This window comes from Nerophis lumbriciformis, linkage group LG33 (assembly GCF_033978685.3).
Source record: "Nerophis lumbriciformis linkage group LG33, RoL_Nlum_v2.1, whole genome shotgun sequence".
In the NCBI taxonomy this organism is placed as follows: domain Eukaryota; kingdom Metazoa; phylum Chordata; class Actinopteri; order Syngnathiformes; family Syngnathidae; genus Nerophis; species Nerophis lumbriciformis.
Window position 1 is genome coordinate 22,692,960 of NC_084580.2, and position 17,829 is coordinate 22,710,788.

The 17,829-nt window shown below is 41.3% G+C and overlaps 1 protein-coding gene across 3 annotated transcripts in view; it reads right to left on the bottom strand.

Moving 5' to 3' along the window:
* Positions 1-259: 259 nt before the first annotated feature.
* Positions 260-17,829, bottom strand: part of LOC133575767 (major histocompatibility complex class I-related gene protein-like) — a 55,221-nt gene continuing 37,651 nt past the window's right edge. Inside the window, exons 1-8 of one of the 3 annotated variants that reach the window (XM_072912181.1) lie at positions 10,348-10,479; positions 6,989-7,255; positions 6,539-6,817; positions 5,209-5,517; positions 5,007-5,105; positions 4,891-4,908; positions 1,675-1,749; positions 261-1,544 (exon numbers count right to left, since the gene is read on the bottom strand). In XM_072912181.1, the coding sequence (XP_072768282.1) occupies positions 1,706-1,749; positions 4,891-4,908; positions 5,007-5,105; positions 5,209-5,517; positions 6,539-6,817; positions 6,989-7,255; positions 10,348-10,405 (1,074 nt within the window). In that variant the 5' untranslated portion in view covers positions 10,406-10,479 and the 3' untranslated portion in view covers positions 261-1,544; positions 1,675-1,705. Of the gene's footprint in view, positions 1,750-4,890; positions 4,909-5,006; positions 5,106-5,208; positions 5,518-6,538; positions 6,818-6,988; positions 7,256-10,347; positions 10,480-17,829 lie in introns of those variants that run through there. The other 2 variants (XM_061928590.2, XM_072912182.1) reach the window with 2 other exon arrangements.

Sequence of the window (17,829 nt, forward strand, 5' to 3'; positions counted from 1 at the left end):
ACCGAGTGAGGCCAGGGCAAAGACTAAATAGCCACAGGTGCGCGTCCCGAACACTAACCAGAGGCAGGTGAATGTAATCGGTTGACATGGCAACTGAAAACAAACAAAATCAAGGTGCTGAAAACACGTGACTCAAACATAAACAAACTATGATCCGGGCAGCGGATCGTAACAATACTTGAGACATTTGACACTTGTTTTGCATGACTGCAAGCTGAAAGTGTTATCATGTGTGTAATGACAAAGCACCTCCAACACAGAATTGTATTTGACAAGTTTTTACTGGATAAAACACCCAGAATGTACATGAAACATAGTACACATAAAACACTGAATATCAAGAATATATGAACGGCCTACCTTGTTTACTTCCCAAATGACATCCTCGCCATGTTTGGCAATCAAGCAAAAATATGACTACGCAAAGAGGAACGGAAAAACAGAAAATTGTTTAAAAAAATATAAACATTTTGCCACGCTTTGTCATAAAAATGTTGTGTCACTGTCCCCCTCCGTCACACTAACTGGTAGGGTTGGCTGCCCAATTCAGTACCTTTGTAGGTAATGACCAAATTCCCTCGGTACTATCAATTCACGGTGCCATAGTTGGATACCTTTGTTGCATGTGATGTCATGTCCGGTTTCAGACTGGTCATGTCTGCTTTCAGACTAAACACGGGCTCAGCCAAACTCCCTCTAAGTCACCTTGCCATTTTCAACACCAACAAAGTGTGCTTCATAAAAAAAAAAACGCTCAAACGTAAAGTAATGCTACACTCTTTCAAAATGCGCTAGCGTATAATTTGCATAGGATTTGCCATAGACAGTCTACTATTAGCATGGGTAATTTTACATGGCGATTTCAACACCTTCGAATTTGGTAAAGGAAACGACAACTAAGATTATAGTTGGAATTTTACAGTTTTGTGTAATGAGGACAATACTTACAGTATTGCCCCTTTGTAGGGCGCAACCAAACAAATTAGTCTTCCTGGAAAAAAGCCACTTTCTAGTTTGACAACATACCATAAATAGTTACACAGTGCTGCCATCTAATGGTCTTGGAAGTGCAACTGCATTGCAAATGAGACTAATGTCATCAGAAAACAAAATATAACAACTGGACAACATTTTTAAATGTTACATCAAAAAATGATTACCAAACCATTAACATTAACATACAAAAGTGCTTAAAAATGGTACTATTGTTCCAAAATATTAGTAGAAATAAAGATGACATGTGACACAAGGTGAATGTCATTGATAAGCAGCTGTCTATTGGCTTGAAAAGGAAAGAAGAAATCCTTGTCAATGTGATGACACATGAGCCCCAAATGATGACATCACAACTACATGGACACAAAGATCAACATCAACATGATTGACTGGCAAAATATTGTTGAAAAATGCAGATTTTCTCAGCCATAAAGAGCCAAAGAAGACATGATGGATGAGATGAGGAGCAATTAGTGCATAAATGTCCAAGTGTGATGAGGTCCCTCAGCGACGGAGACATCTCTCTGTGTTCCAGTGCACAAAGCATCCTGGAGGAAGAAGATGACTCAGCAAAGCAGGTGAATCCAAGTGCAGATGTTAGCATGTGGCAGAGTGAACATCATCTTCACACAAAGTCAGAAGAACATTTGGAGGTGCATGAAAAAGAAAAGTCCTCACTGTGTGCCGACTGCTGTGTCTCACTCAGCCTTCAGCCTTCAGGTCTCTCTGAGAGCTCGTTACCAGCGTCACCAGCTGTGGGAGCACAAAACGCACCGTGAGCTGCTTACGCTGCTCATGCTAAGCCAACACCTCACTCTGGTGAAGGAGGTCCATCCAGAAGGTGCATCTTCACTCATATCACATCTTTTCAGCTGTCAATTCAATCAGAAGCATCAAGAAGCAGAATTCTGCTCTTCTACTTTTGAATTTGTAGGTAATCCTTTTTTTGCATTGTCCCAGAACTTTACAGAACTTTCCTCCAGAAGGTCGTATCCTTGTCCATGTGATGTCAGATGAAACATAAATTATGTTGTTAGGCCACAATACCCAGCAATATGTTTGGAGGAGAAAAGGTGAGGCCTTTAATCCCAATAACACCATGCCTACCGTCAAGCATGGTGGTGGTAGTATTATGCTCTGGGCCTGTTTTGCTGCCAATGGAACTGGTGCTTTACAGAGAGTAAATGGGACAATGAAAAAGGAAAATTACCTCCAAATTTTTCCAGACAAGCTAAAATCATCAGCCCGGAGGTTGGGTCTTGGGCGCAGTTGGGTGTTCCAACAGGACAATGACCCCAAACACACGTCAAAAGTGGTAAAGGAATGGCTAAATCAGGCTAGAATGAATGAATTTTAGAATGGCCTTCCCAAAGTCCTGACTTATACGTGTGGGCAATGCTGAAGAAACAAGTCCATGTCAGAAAACTAACATATTTAGCTGAACTGCATCAATTTTGTCAAGAGGAGTGGTCAAAAACTCAAAAGCGCCTTATTGCAGTGAAACTTGCCAAGGGACATGTAAGCAAATATTAACATTGCTGTATGTATACTTTTGACCCAGCACATTTGCTCACATTTTCAGTAGACCCATAATAAATTCATAAAAGAACCAAACTTCATGAATGTTTTTTGTGACCAACAAGTATGTGCTCCAATCACTCTTTCACAAAAAAATAAGAGTTGTAGAAATGATTGGAAACTCAAGACAGCCATGACATGATGTTCTATCTTCTACCCAACTCTCTCGTTTGAGTCACACATTAAGAGTGTTACTAAAACGGCCTTCTTTCATCTCCGTAATATCGCTAAAATGTGTTCCATTTTGTCCACTAGCGACGCTGAGATCATTATTCATGCGTTCGTTACGTCTCGTCTCGATTATTGTAACATTATTTTCGGGTCTCCCTATGTCTAGCCTTAAAAGATTACAGTTGGTACAAAATGCGGCTGCTAGACTTTTGACAAGAACAAGAATGTTTGATCATATTACGCCTATACTGTATATACCTTTATATACATATATACTGACGGAGGCAGATAATTACATATATCCATATTTGTGTGTTACTTCTTTACTTTCCTAGTCATATTACAAACAGCTAGTGTTCTTCCAGTTGTTCTCTTTTGGTTGTCTGCAAGTACTGTGTGTGTCAACCTTGAGCTCGGAATGCAGGGAGTAAAAATACTCCTTTCTCTTAACTTATCCTGTCCTGTCTCTTCACAGAGTAGAACAATGGACGTTTGTATTACTTCTGGAGGGTGGGGGCGAGGGAGACATTATCGAAGAGAAGTTTTTCCGTATGTTAGATTAGACCATTTTAGCTGCGCTAGTGAAGGTTTGCTGTACTGGATTGGTCTCACGTTTATTTTCAAAGCTTTGAAAATAAATCACAAAGTACCCATTCTGTCTGGTGGTCAAATTGATCTCAGCTTATGTGTCATCAAAAGAACTTGGGATTGACCAGCAACTTAAATTCCCTGGGAGGAACATCTGGTCCAAACGCAACAATACATATACATATACCTATACTGGCTCACCTGCACTGGCTTCCTGTGCACTTAAGATGTAACTTTAAGGTTTTACTACTTACGTATAAAATACTACACGGTCTAGCTCCATCCTATCTTGCCGATTGTATTGTACCATATGTCCCGGCAAGAAATCTGCGTTCAAAGAACTCCGGCTTATTAGTGATTACCAGAGCCCAAAAAAAGTCTGCGGGCTATAGAGCGTTTTCTATTGGGGCTCCAGTACTATGGAATGCCCTCCCGGTAACAGTTAGAGATGCTACCTCAGTAGAAGCATTTAAGTCCCATCTTAAAACTCATTTGTATACTCTAGCCTTTAAATAGACACTCTTTGTAGACCAGTTGATCTGCCGTTACTTTTCTTTTCTGCCCTCCTCTCCTTTGTGGAGGGGGGGGGGGCACAGGTCCGGTGGCCATAGATGAAGTGCTGGCTGAAGTCTGGACCCGGGGTGGACCGCTGGCCTGTGCATCGGTTGGGGACATCTCTGCGCCGCTGACCCATCTCCGCTCCAGATGATCTCCTGCTGGCCCCACTATGGACTGGACTCTCACTATTATGTTAGATCCACTATGGACTGGACTTTCACAATATTATGTCAGACCCTCTCGGCGTCCATTGCATCTGGTCTCCCCGGTCCTCTCCAAGGTTTCTCATAGTCATTCTCATTGACATCCCACTGGGTTGTGAGTTTTTCCTTGCCCTTATGTGGGATCTGAACAGAGGATGTCGTTGTGGCTTGTGCAGCCCTTTGAGACACTTGTGATGTATGGCTATATACTGTAAATAAACATTGATTGATTGATTGATGTTCTTTACAAGTGTATGTAAACTTTTGACCAGGACTGTACATGAAGACAGACACGCTAAATGGATTGCGCTCTCTATTTTGCTCATTTCAGAGACTCTGCGCACGAGTTAAGTAGATGAGGTTTGCACATGTTTTAATACACACAAACCTTTAGTAGATCAGGCACTTGATGTTCGTTATCATGACGACTCATCAAAAGTTGGCTGTGATACTTTCTATTGCGTGCTCTTACACCAGTATCAAGCTACTCCTAATGGAGGGAAGCTTTTATTTTCCTGCTAAACTTGTAACACGTGTCTACATCACACCTTAAAACAGGAAGTTTGCAAGTTGACCCTTACAAAGATACCAACAATCCAGAATTTTGATGGTAACAGAAACAGAAAGTCAATATTATATTGAATATACCTGACATAAAGGTATATAACAAAGATGAATATGTAATAAATTATATTTCAATCTTTGTGGGGGTAAACTTACAAAGTGTGTGAGTGATGCTTCACCACTGCTTTGTTTATTGTTATGCTTTCCAAGAAAGAGAAGATGTTTTACTTACCAGCTGGATCGTATTTGGCTGAAATGAAAGAGAAAGCAGGTGAAATTCACATCTCATAAATGACAGCAGAGACTTTTTCGCGTCTTCCTGAAAGAGGAAACATTTGTGTCCCTCACCTTGGCTGCTTCGGCGACGCTTGATGATGAAGATGATGATGATGATCAAGAGGACCACCACAGCGAGGACCGCCAGCGTGGCAGTGAGGCTCACGTTGCCTGTTGGTATGGTATGATTGATTTGTTTGACAGCTGCTTCATAAGTCCCATGAAGGAACATCAGGTGGTTACATTGACACTATTCAACATGTGTCTTTCTCACCTTCATGGCTTGCGTTGCTCAGGATGCTTCTTCTCTGCAGCTTGGTGACCAGGTCCTCCTCAACGCCAGACAGATGGAACACACATTCGTACTTGCCCTCCACCTCGGCCGTCACCTCCACTTTCAGCTCCACCGACATCTGGAAGGTTCCGTCGGGGTTGGGGAGCAGCTCTCCGTGCTCCACGTCCTCGAAGATCTGCTCGCCGTCTTTCCTCCAAAACAAGTCGGCTCGGTCGGGGTAGAAACCTGTCGCCATGCAGCTGACCGGAGAGGATGGCGTCTTCTGGAGGAGGAACACCTCCGGAAGCTCTGCCCAGGAAGTGACATGTGGATGGAGGATGACGTGGAGAGAAGATGGACGTAAAAATGGAGAATAAAGGAGAAAATGGAGGTAAAGATGGAGAGAAAAAGAGAGAATGGAGATAAAGATGGAGAGAAAGGAGGTAAAGATGGAGAGAAAAGGAGACAATGGAAGTAAACATAGAGAGAAAGGAGGTAAATATGGAGAGAAAAGGTGATAATGGAGGTAAAGAAGGAGAGAACAAGAGAGAAAGAAAGTAAAATGGAGAAAAAAAAATAAAGATGAGAGAAAAGGAGAGAATGAAGTTAAAGAAGGACAGAAGAAGAAAATAGAGGAAAAGGAGAGAAAAGGAGGAACGTGAGAATGAAGGTAAAGATGGAGAGATTGGACATAAAGATGGAAAGAAAAGTAGAGAATAAAGGTAAAGATGGAGAGAAAATGAGACAATAAAGGTAAAGATGGAGAGAAATGCAGAAAATGGAGGTAGAGAAGGAGAGAAAAGGTGAGAATTAAGTTAAAGATGGAGAGAAAAAGACAATAAGACAATGAAGGTAAAGATGGAGATAAAAGCAGAAAATGGAGGTAGAGAAGGAGAGAATTACGTTAAAGATGGAGAGAAAATGACAATAAAGGTAAAAATGGGGAGAAAGGGAAACGATGGATAGAAAAGGAGAGAAAGAAAGTAAAGATGAATAGAAAAGGAGAGGAAGAAGGTAAAGATAGATAGAAAAGGAGAGAATGAAGGAAAATAAGGAAAGAGAAGGATACAATGGAGGTAAAGATGGAGAGAAAAGGAGAAATGAAAAGGAGAGAATGGAGGTAAAGATGGAAAAAAAAGGAGAGAATGAAAGTAAAGATGGAGGGAAAGGGAGAGAATGGAGGTAAAGATGGAGAGAAAAGGAGAGAATGGAGGTAAAGATGTAGAGAAAAGGAGGTGAAGAGAAAAGAGTATAAAGTGCAATGTCAGTAATGTTCCTATAGGGGGAGTGCTAACATGTTAAAAGGTGAAAGTACAAGGTGTGCTTCTACCTGTTCTCATTAGGACCTTCTTCCCAAACTCCACATACTTCTTCAAGTAAGAAGGACAACGCTCAGTGTAATAATACTTAAGGTAGTTTATGTCAAGTATTTCTTGGTCCCACTTGAGTTTGGAGGGGAAAGCTTGTTGTATTGCTGCAGTCCATGTCCATGTTTTCATGTCCAACGATATGAAATCTTCTCCATCGTAACTGAACTGCCTCCAACCTTTAACCTCATCAGTCTCATCATTCCATTCACATCCTGACATCATCTGGAAAGTGTGAACACCTGAGAGACACAAAGTGTTGTAAAGCAGAGTGAAACTAACACACATGTCTTTGTTGTAGGTTATTATGGGATGGACAGAGACAAGGTATATCAGTGCAGTAATGTGTGTTTTTAATACAGTATACAAATATCAAATATATTAGAATAGTAGAAAGTTCAACATAAACAAACCTCCAGTTTGGTTGAAAAGCTTCTTGGCTTTTTCAATGTTGTCTTTGAAGTCATGCTCGCTAACAAAATTCTTCTCTGTTTGTCTCTGCCAGTAGTTTGGATCCTCTGCTGTGATTTTGTTCATCCAGTCCTGTTTGGATTCTGCTTTCCTGATGTTGTTGTCATAGTAACTAACCTCAACTTCATCAACATAACCAACATTCACATACTCTGGGAAGTTTGGAACTTGAGAGGATGCAGTGGTGAAATACTTGACTGAATGAATCACTGAAAGACAAAAGGCAGAAAAACAACATTTGATTGTTTAGTTTCATGTTGAACAATTCCTATTTGAAATGATGTTGTCTTCATTTCAACTTCAAACACTGCTGCTTCTCACAGTAAACAATCACTTCCTGTTCTAAGAGACAATATTTCATATTTATACCTCACTTTAAGACCACACACATGAATAACTTGACTTATTTCCTTCTACAAGTGTAAGTGTCAAATAAATATATGACATTATTGCTAGCAGAGAAGTAAAAGTAGTTTTTCTAGGTGAGGAGAAGTTCAAACTAGTGATGTCACTGCCACACCGCGGTGAGGGAAGTCTTGTCTTGGATTTTTCTGTCTTGTGATTTGCATGTTTTATTTTGAAAAGCAACTCCTCTTGTTTCAGATCACGGGTCCTTCCTCTTGTGTCACCAGTCTGACGTCATCCCTGACCCTTGATTGTTTCCACCTGTTTCCTATTACCCTCAAGTTCCATATAAGCCCATGCCTCCCCTTGTTCTGTGCCAGATTGTCTCGAGCTTTCGTGCCTGTCTATCATCCATGTTCATGTCCAGGCCTTGCCTCGTCCCACGTCTACTTCCTTGTATCCAGAAATTCACCCGCTGTAATTTTGAGTTAACTTTTTCTCCTCCCTCAGAGCGACTTTTGTTATCTAGCCTTTTTTCAACCGCAGTGGTGAGTTAGGATTTTTTCCTAATGATCTTCCTTCCTCAAAGTTTTTGAGTGATTTTTTTGTTTACACTTATTAGAATAAGATTAGAGTACCGTATTTTCCGCACTATTAGCCGCACCTAAAAACCACAAATTTTCTCAAAAGCTGACAGTGCGCCTTTTAACCCGGTGCGCTTTATATATGGATTAATATTAAGATTCATTTTCATAAAGTTTCGGTCTCGCAACTACGGTAAACAGCCGCCATCTTTTTTCCCCGTAGAAGAAGCGCGCGGTGCATGCTGGGATATGTGACGTTTCATTTCCATTTGTGTGTTTATGTAAAGACCCCAAAATGGCTCCTATTAAGTGTGTTGTCTGTCTAATTATAAATAATGCAGACGAGGCGTGTTAACTGAGTTCTCAACGTTTACTCACAGCGTGCTCATAACCACATTCTAACTCCCAGCATACAACAACGCTTCTCAGGGCTACCGCGCATGCTCGTCACTATCGTTGCATGCTGGGTAGTGTAGTTGTTATATTTGCTAGCTCATCACATCACATTAAGAGACACGCTTACGCGCTTAATTCAATACTCGCCGTCATTCCGGGTGGATTGACAAAAGACCTCCAGCCGCTAGATATTGGTGTCAACAGGGCATTCGAAGCTAGACTGCGAACGGCGTGGGAACAATGGATGACAGAAGGCGAACACACCTTCACTAAGACAGGGAGACAGCGCCAGACGACGCCAACATCTGCCAGTGGATTGTAAATGCCTGGGCAGATATTTCGGTCACAACTGTGGTCCGAGCTTTCCGGAAGGCAGGATTCACAGAACTGCTGGACAACAGCGACACTGACTCCGATTACTTCGACGAGACGGAACCGGCCATTTTGGATCCCACATTTGCCCAACTTTTCAATTCGGACACGAAGGAGAAGAATTCGAGGGATTTATGAATGAAGAATAACTTCAGAAAGTGAGCGCTATGTTTATTTTGTGTGTTGTGACATTAACGTTCGAGCAACATTATGTTGCTATTGCTCTGCACTATTTTGAATTTTACTATGTTTGTGATTGCACATTTGCGTACATTTTGGGAGTGAACGGAGTTGTTAGAACGCTGGTTTTTAATATATTATTAAAGTTTGACTGACCTATCTGACTGTTTTTTTGACATTCCTTTAGCGCAGTTAGATGCGGCTTACAGCACGGGGCGGCTTATAGGTGGACAAAGTTTTGAAATATGCCGTTCATTGAAGGCGCGGCTTATAACCCAGGGCGCCTTATGGTGCGGAAAATACGGTAGTCATTTTTATAGTCATTATTTTCTTCTTCCTGTTGGAGCGTTTTTTGTTAAAGTTTTTATAGCAGATACGGCGCCAATTATAGTTCGTCTTTATTTTCGTATTTCCTCCTTTTGGAGTGATTTTCGGTTATTCTCTTTTTGGGTCCTTTTTTCGCTGTCTGTTTTTTGTGACTCATAGTAATTGAATATACTCTGCTCTGGAGGTTAAAGAGTTTTCAAAATAAAAGCTTTATTAGGAATCCTATCTCTGCATCTGAGTCCCTTCTTTCGTCCAAGCCTGACAGTCACTGCCAAAGCATGGAAATATAGCAGCGCCTTATGGGATGTTTACAATGGAATACAACAACAATATTATAATACTCTTCATTTAAATATTAGGACTATTCCCAGTAAAAAAGCATTTAAGAAACATGTAAAGTCACTTTTTAGACTTAAGAGTTAATATTTCATGTTATCAGTTTGAGAACTTTTTTTTTTCTCTTTCCCTTTTTCCTTTTTTTTTTATTGTAACTGGATCTGTGTACTATTATGTTATTTTATTATTTGGAGAATTTGTTTTTCTTTTAATTTCTTTTATTTGTAACTGGATTTGTGCATTATTATTTTACTTTGAACTTTTGGAAAAGGACCCCAGGAAGACTAGCCTGGCGTTTGTGCGTCGGCTAATGGGGATCCTCAATAAACAATAAACAATAATCCATCCATCCATTTTCTACCGCTTGTCCCTTTCGGGATCAATTATATCCATTATTTCAGAATAATTCCGACCAATAGAGTAATTTTTGTGTACATTAAATTATTCTGATCTACATCTCATTTTATAACTGATACTACTGATTGTTTCCTGGATTAATTATTGTTATTGTCCTATTTAAAATTGAAACTAACGTTTCCGAAAATGCTAAAGTAAAAAGTTTGATGTAGTTTGCTGTTAAAGTGAGACAACTTGAACAAATTTGACTCATGAAAAGTTTGAGCAACAAATGAAGATGCAAACTATTGACTGATTGATGTTGGTGAAAAGAGAAGAGCGTCAATAATAATGAGAAGAAGTATTTAGGATGAAATGAGCATGTAGGAATGAGGTGTATAAAGTTGTCAAGAAAGTGGACTTACCAGGCGTCACGCTGTGTGTTTGTACAACTAGGAGGAAGAAGAAAAGCAAGTTCATCATTAAATGTCACAAGTGCACAAGTCAATAAAAAAAGTTTCTAGTTTTAATCCTCAGAGAAAAACAAGGCGACGACATCTTGCTTCACGAGTAAACATGAAATGGACGCCAAAAACAAATTAACTTTCTACTTCCTGCTCAACAAGCAGGGAGTGTTACAACAATGAGATTAAAATTTAAAGAAAAAATATAAGTAAATGAAATAAATACAAAATTGGACTTGTTTAAAACAACTTCAATTTCTCCAACAAAGATATTAATTTAAGGCTGTTTATACTTTTTACCATTTTCCAAAATAGAATTAATATTTTAACGTCGGAAATTGGGTTTCACTTTAAGAAAGCGACTTTTGTGTAGGAAAAATGTAGCTCTCACGAGCTGGGTTGCATATGACGTCATACGGTTTGTTCTTCTTCGTGGCTTAATTGACACGATGGTCAAGCAGCTGCAGCGTAGAAATAAAAGAAGTGAGAGTGAGTGTAGAGTTTGAGCACAAAATGTCTTATAGCTGGCTTGCAATCACGTGACCTAGAGGCACATCTGGCCACTTCCGGGTTTCAGACCATGGTCTAGAGTCCCATTAGGCTTCTGTTTAATTACCTGAATCCTTGCAGAAAGGTTTAGCAGCAAATATAAAAGCGATCATTAAAAAAAAGATATTTAAAATGGGATGGAGTGGATTTTTACACTCTTAATAAAAATATTGTTTTTAAAGATTGAAATCATTTATCATCAGCAAGACGTTACTGACCTCACTTCATTTGACACTCACTAGATCGGCGCCGAGAGGCGCCCAGTGCGGTGACGCAAGCGATCCCTGAGAAGCTGGCGGGGGCCCCGGGGAGAGTTATCTTTTCTGTGTGAAGGGCAGTGCGCCCTGGAATGGGTTCGTCCCGAGAGAGGGGCCCGCGCCCTGGCAGGGCCAAAATTATTCCCGGGTGTGGCCACCAATGCTGCTCACTGCTCCCCTCACCTCCCAGGGGGTGAACATGGGGGTGGGTCAAATGCACCACACCAAGTGTGTGTGACTATCGTTGGGACTTTAACTTTAAAATGATACCGAAGATATATTTGAAAGACTCACTCATTTAATCACATCAACGATTGTTCGTTACGTTTGTTTACCTTCATAAATCATGTGCTGTGTGTTGATAATCGACAATATGAAATGAAGAGAAACATTTTAATTGTTTCATCTTTTATATAGGCATAAGGCCTTTCAAGAAAGACAATATTAATAACTATATATGTATATGCCAATAAGAATGTAAGATGAAGGTGCTCATGCACAATCTTATTCATGTACTCTTCTCTTATTATAAACAGGAGGCTGCAACAACAATCCCAACACACAGCAATTCCACTCAGTCTACACCAAGCTGGCATTGAACCCAGCAAAACTGGAAAAGCCACAGCACAAGACAACACTAAGATCCTCCCTATGACGGAGGACTCGGAGGACAACATTCCAGATGCCTTCGACGTGGTGCCAAGAGTTCTTGTCCAGAATGACTATGCCAACTGAACACCACCTCAGAACTGTCCCTTATCGGACAACCGTGTCACATACATTGGTGGCTGGGTGGTAAGAAACATTCTCACCAGGCTAACGTGTCACACATGTAGATTTATGACATTGTTATCACCAGGAAAGATGAGGTCACCTACCTAGGTTCCATTCTAGAGGCTAATCTTTCCTGTGATAAAATGGCAACCAAGGTAATCAAAAAGGTCAACCAACGAACGAGATTTCTCTATAGAATCTCCTCTCTGGTCAACAAAAGCACCATGAGGATTCTGGCGAGAACTCTCGTTCAACCCTTTTTCGATTACGCATGCACCTCCTGGAGTTGGTAGAGTGGCCGTGCCAGCAATCGGAGGGTTGCTGGTTACTGGGGTTCAATCCCCACCTTCTACCATCCTAGTCACGTCCGTTGTGTCCTTGGGAAAGACACTTCACCCCTTGCTCCTGATGGCTGCTGGTTAGCGTCTTGCATGGCAGCTCCCGCCATCAGTGTGTGAATGTGTGTGAATGGGTGAATGTGGAAATACTGTCAAAGCGCTTTGAGTACCTTGAAGGTAGAAAAGCGCTATAAAAGTATAACCCATTTATCATTTATCCAAAACCTTCAAATCGAAACTCCAAGCATCCCAGAACAAGCTAGTCAGATTACTTTTCGACCTCCACCCCAGATCCCACCTCACTCCTACCCACTTCTCCAAAGTGGGCTGGCTCAGGGTGGAGGACAGAGTAAAACAACTTGCACTGAGCCTAGTCTATAAAATCCGCTACACCTCCCTGATACCGAAGTACATGTCAAACTACTTCCTTAACGTAAATGACCGCCATAACCACAACACCAGGGGGAGCTCCACTAACCACGTTAAACCCAGATTCCGAACTAACAAAGGTCTTAACTCATTCTCTTTCTATGTCATATCAATGTGGAATGCGCTCCCAACAGGTATAAAAGAAAGTGCATCTCTCTTTTCCTTCAAAACCGCAATAAAAGTTCACCTCCAGGCAGCTACAACCCTAAACTAACACCCTCCCCGGATTGTTAATAATCAAATGTAAACAATCAAATGCAGATACTTTTTCTTATGCCTTCTGATCGCTCTCTCTCTCTCTCTCTCTCTCTCTCTGCCCACTACTTGCTGTCCATATCCTACCAAGTCAGACCTACACTGTTCCAATATCCATTTCTCTGTTCTCAATTGTTGATGACTGATGACAACAACCAAACCTAACCCCACACCCCCGCCCCCCTCCACACCTCCAGCAGCACCAAGAGCGCTTTTGTGTACTAGAAAACAAGTTAGATGCTGCTTTTGCTGACATTTTAGCTCGACTGGAATTGATTTACCCAGGCTCTTCTACTCCGTCGGCGCCCTAACAAGCCGCCTCTGCCGCTGCAGCCCCCATACTGCCCCCTGCTTCCTTCGAACCGAAGATCGCTAGTCCCAGAGCCTTTGAAGGGGATTTTTAACTTTGCCGTGGCTTCTTGGTCCAGTGTGACATGGTTTTTCGTCACCAGCCCTCTCGTTACACTTCTGACGGGGCCAAGATAGCCTTTATTTTTTCATTATTGACAGGAAAGGCCCTCCAGTGGGCCACGGCAGCAGTTGACCACAACATTGGCCTCATCACAAATTTTGACGCGTTTCGCTCTGAGTTCCAGGCAGTTTTTGATCAACTCACGGATGAAGGAGACGCCGCCTCACATCTTCACTCCCTCCAGCAAGGTTCTCGGTCTGTTGCAGACTACACCCTCGAGTTCCGTACCCTGGCCGCTGACAGCGGGTGGGATAATAAGGGCTTGTTGAGCGCCTACCGTCGGGGCCTCTCCAACGAAATCAAGAACGGATTGTTGCGAGACAGCCCGGCCACCTACCATGACCTCATCCAGTTGGCCCTGCTCATGGACCAGAGGCAAAAGGAATGGGCAGTGGAACGAAGACTCGCAGCCCGCGAGAGGACCAGACGGCTGGCGTGGGAGAATCGGACCGCGTCCTATAAGGGGCAGCACGGTGGAAGAGGGGTTAGTGCGTCTGCCTCACAATACGATGGTCCTGAGTAGTCTTGGGTTCAATCCCGGGCTCGGGATCTTTCTGTGTGGAGTTTGCATGTTCTCCCCATGACTGCGTGGGTTCCCTCCGGGTACTCCAGCTTCCTCCCACTTCAAAAGACATGCACCTGGGGATAGGCTGATTGGCAACACTAATATTTGGCCCGAGTGTGTGAATGTGAGTGTGAATGTTGTCTGTCTATCTGTGTTGGCCCTGTGATGAGGTGGCGACTTGTCCAGGGTGTATCGCGCCTTCCGCCCGATTTTAGCTGAGATAGGCTCCAGCACCCCCTGCGACCCCGAAGGGAATAAGCGGCCGAAAATGGATGGATGGATATTCCCATTTAGATAAACAATGATTCATAATTGTCGCACGGAAAAGGGGGGTGAAGCCAAGCATCTTTTTGTGTCGTTCGCCATTGCCGGGTCTAAATTGGCTGTCAAACGGTACCAACTTGTCAGAGTACGTCTTCATCCTTCTACTATCCGGGTGAGAGGCACGATTCATGATCTGGAATAATCTTTCACCAGCACCGAGGCGAGGAAGGAGCTCACCAGCCGGTGATGTCAACATAGACACACAAGCTATAAATAGTTTGTCTGCGTTAGCACTTATAATAACAATATCACTAATACTTGGTTGCTATTCAAGCCACAAAATGCAAATGGAGTATCGTTGGCGCTTTTTGGATGGTTATAGAGGACCTCCCTTTGGCTCCATTGCAAGTGGACTTTTATTTACATTTATGAGTTAGAATGTGATTTAAAAAAAAATATATCCATCGTCATGTCTTTTATAATGATTGTGAACGACATAAAACATTCCCCCAAAAAAGAACAGTTCCCCTCTAAATTCAAATGATTAGATTTAAGACTTTAAGTCTATGAGCATGAAGTGATGAAGCCTACTTGGATGAGAGGACAAACGTCTTCTAAGACAAAGTGAACAGTCCAGTTGTGATGGATTGAATGCCCTGAGAATAAAATGATATGTGCTTACTTGGACTGTGATGAAGCTGTGAGGACTCAGGTGGTTTGTCTTCATGCTCTTCAGTCTTCACAGAGACAACAGTCAGTGGAAACTTGCTGAGATCATCCTCCTCCTGCCCTAGAAGACACTCTGGTGGGAGCTGTGGATCCTCCTCTTCCTCTTTAATGTGAGGGGGCTGCTGGACGTCTGTTGGGTAAATAAGTAAATAAGATAAAGAGAGAATATAAATACACGGGAAATACCACCGTTTTTCCTAAAATTACCGTATTTTCCGCATTATTAGCCGCACCTAAAAACCACAAATTTTCTCAAAAGCTGACAGTGCGCCTTTTAACCCGGTGCGCTTTATATATGGATAAATATTAAGATTAATTTTCATAAAGTTTCGCTCTCGCAACTTCGGTAAACAGCCGCCATCTTTTTTCCCGGTAGAACAGGAAGCGCTTCTTCTTCCACGCAAGCAACCGCCAAGGTAAGCACCCGCCCCCATAGAACAGGAAGCGCTTCTTCTTCTACTGTAAGCAACCACCCGCCCGCGTAGAAGAAGAAAAAGCGCGTGGATATCACCGTACGTTTCATTTCCTTTGTGTGTTTGCATCTGTAAAGACCACAAAATGGCTCCTACAAAGCGACAAGGATCCGGTTCATGAAAAGACGCAATCTCTCCATCCGCACACGGATTACTACCGTATTTCACAGCAACTGATATTCCTGTGAACCGCACTGTGGAACGGGAGCACGTACGGTGAATATTCGCACCACAGGGAATGAGAAGTCATCCTTCACTGTGGTTCTAGCTTGCCATGCTAATGAAACTTCCACCCATGGTGATATTCAAAAGGAAGACCTTGCCAAAAGAGACCTTTCCAGCCGGCGTCATCATAAAAGCTAACTCGAAGGGATGGATGAAGAAAAGATGAGCGAGTGGTTAAGGTAAGTTTAAGTTTACGCGAAGAGGCCGGGTGGCTTTTTTCACGCAGCTCTGTCCATGTTGATATACGTATGTTTGTGATTGCACATTTGCGTACATTTTGGGAGTGAACAGAGTTGTTAGAACGCTGGTTTTTAATATATTATTAAAGTTTGACTGACCTATCTGACTGTTTTTTTGACATTCCTTTAGCGCAGTTAGATGCGGCTTACAACACCGGGCGGCTTATAGGTGGACAAAGTTTTGAAATATGCCGTTCATTGAAGGCGCGGCTTTTAACCCAGGGCGCCTTATGGTGCGGAAAATACGGTAATTCAAAAGTGGTACAGTGAGTACGAAAACCAACTTGAAAATTTGATGGGGGTCAATTTGAAAAGTGTTTTATAAAGACGAGGCAGCATTGATTGAGGCATTCTTAACTTTACACTCACTGATGTAAAGTGTGTAAATATTGTATTCTGTATATGGTCTATGACACTTAAACGTTATATCTAAACTTAACCACAATCTTGTAATGACATAGTCATTACCATAACTTCAATATCATGGAAATAAAAAAAATCTAATTCCAAAATCACTTAAAAAAAAACATTCATGGTATGTTTTTGTCATCATGCAAAATACTTTTTTGTGGCCGTTTTGTTGGCTGGGCTAAAGGAACTTTTACCAAAAAATGTTTTACTATGTGGTGTTTTATGGAGTATCTCCATCAACAATTCCTCTTTAGGAATTGGAGACCATCTATGACACGCCGAAGGAAAGTCAGTCACCTTTATGTTCTTTTAATAAATCAAGTGTTGAATACTTTGGTTATTGAAAATAAATGTTTACTTTCACTTATTGATGCATGTAGGTCAAAATCAGGAAGTGAAATTATAACTTTAATTAGGTTTGATTACAGTATAAAATGTATTTAGTGACTGTGTGAGTTTTGTGTAAACATGTTGATTTTTACATCTTCTTGGGGACTGGAACACAGATATGTCCTGAAAGGATGCATCCATTTTTAAAACCTTCACTAAGCTGTGCCAACATTGCCTCACTTAGCTCATTAAGCAAACTACCAGGGTGAGTGAGTCCTTTTAAACCTTCACAGACCTCGTTGTTACTTCTGACCAGTCTAAGATCACCACACGTGGAACTACTGTATGCGGCTTAAGTGATCAATCCATTTTATTTTACCCGTAAAGAACATAGAACCGAGGCTGACGGCCACAAAACAAGCAAAGCTAGAATCCTCAATACCTAGACTAGCAAGGCTTTCAATGACAATCTGGCAAATTAAGACTCACGCTGGTACTTGCAAGTACACAGGTTTTTGAGTTAATTCCTAACCTCAGAAAAGTAGATAACTTCACAGTCAAAGTGGGTTACAATATTATAACAAACAAAGATGAGATTACCTATCTTGGCTGTATTTTAGAGACTAATCTCTCCAGGGAAAAAATTGGTAGCCAAAGAATCATTCGACAAATATGTTCTTACTAGTGTTGTCCCGATACCAATATTTTGGTACCGGGACCTGTACTAAAATGTATTTCGATACTTTTCTAAATAAAAGGGACCACATAAAAGTACATTATTGGCTTTATTTTAACAAAAAATCTCAGGGTACATTAAACATATGTTTCTTATTGCAAGTTTGTCCTTAAATAAAATAGTGAACATACTAGACAACTTGTCTTTTAGTAGTAAGTAAACAAACAAAAGCTCCTAATTTAGTCTGTTGACATATGCAGTAACATATTGTGTCATTTATATTCTATTATTTTGTCAAAATTATTAAATGACAAGTGGTAAAAAATTGATTATTAATCTACTTGTTCATTTACTGTTAATATCTGCTTATTTTCTGTTTTAAGATGTGCTATCTACACTTCTGTTAAAATGTAATAATCACTTATTCTTCTGTTATTTGATACTTTACAATAGTTTT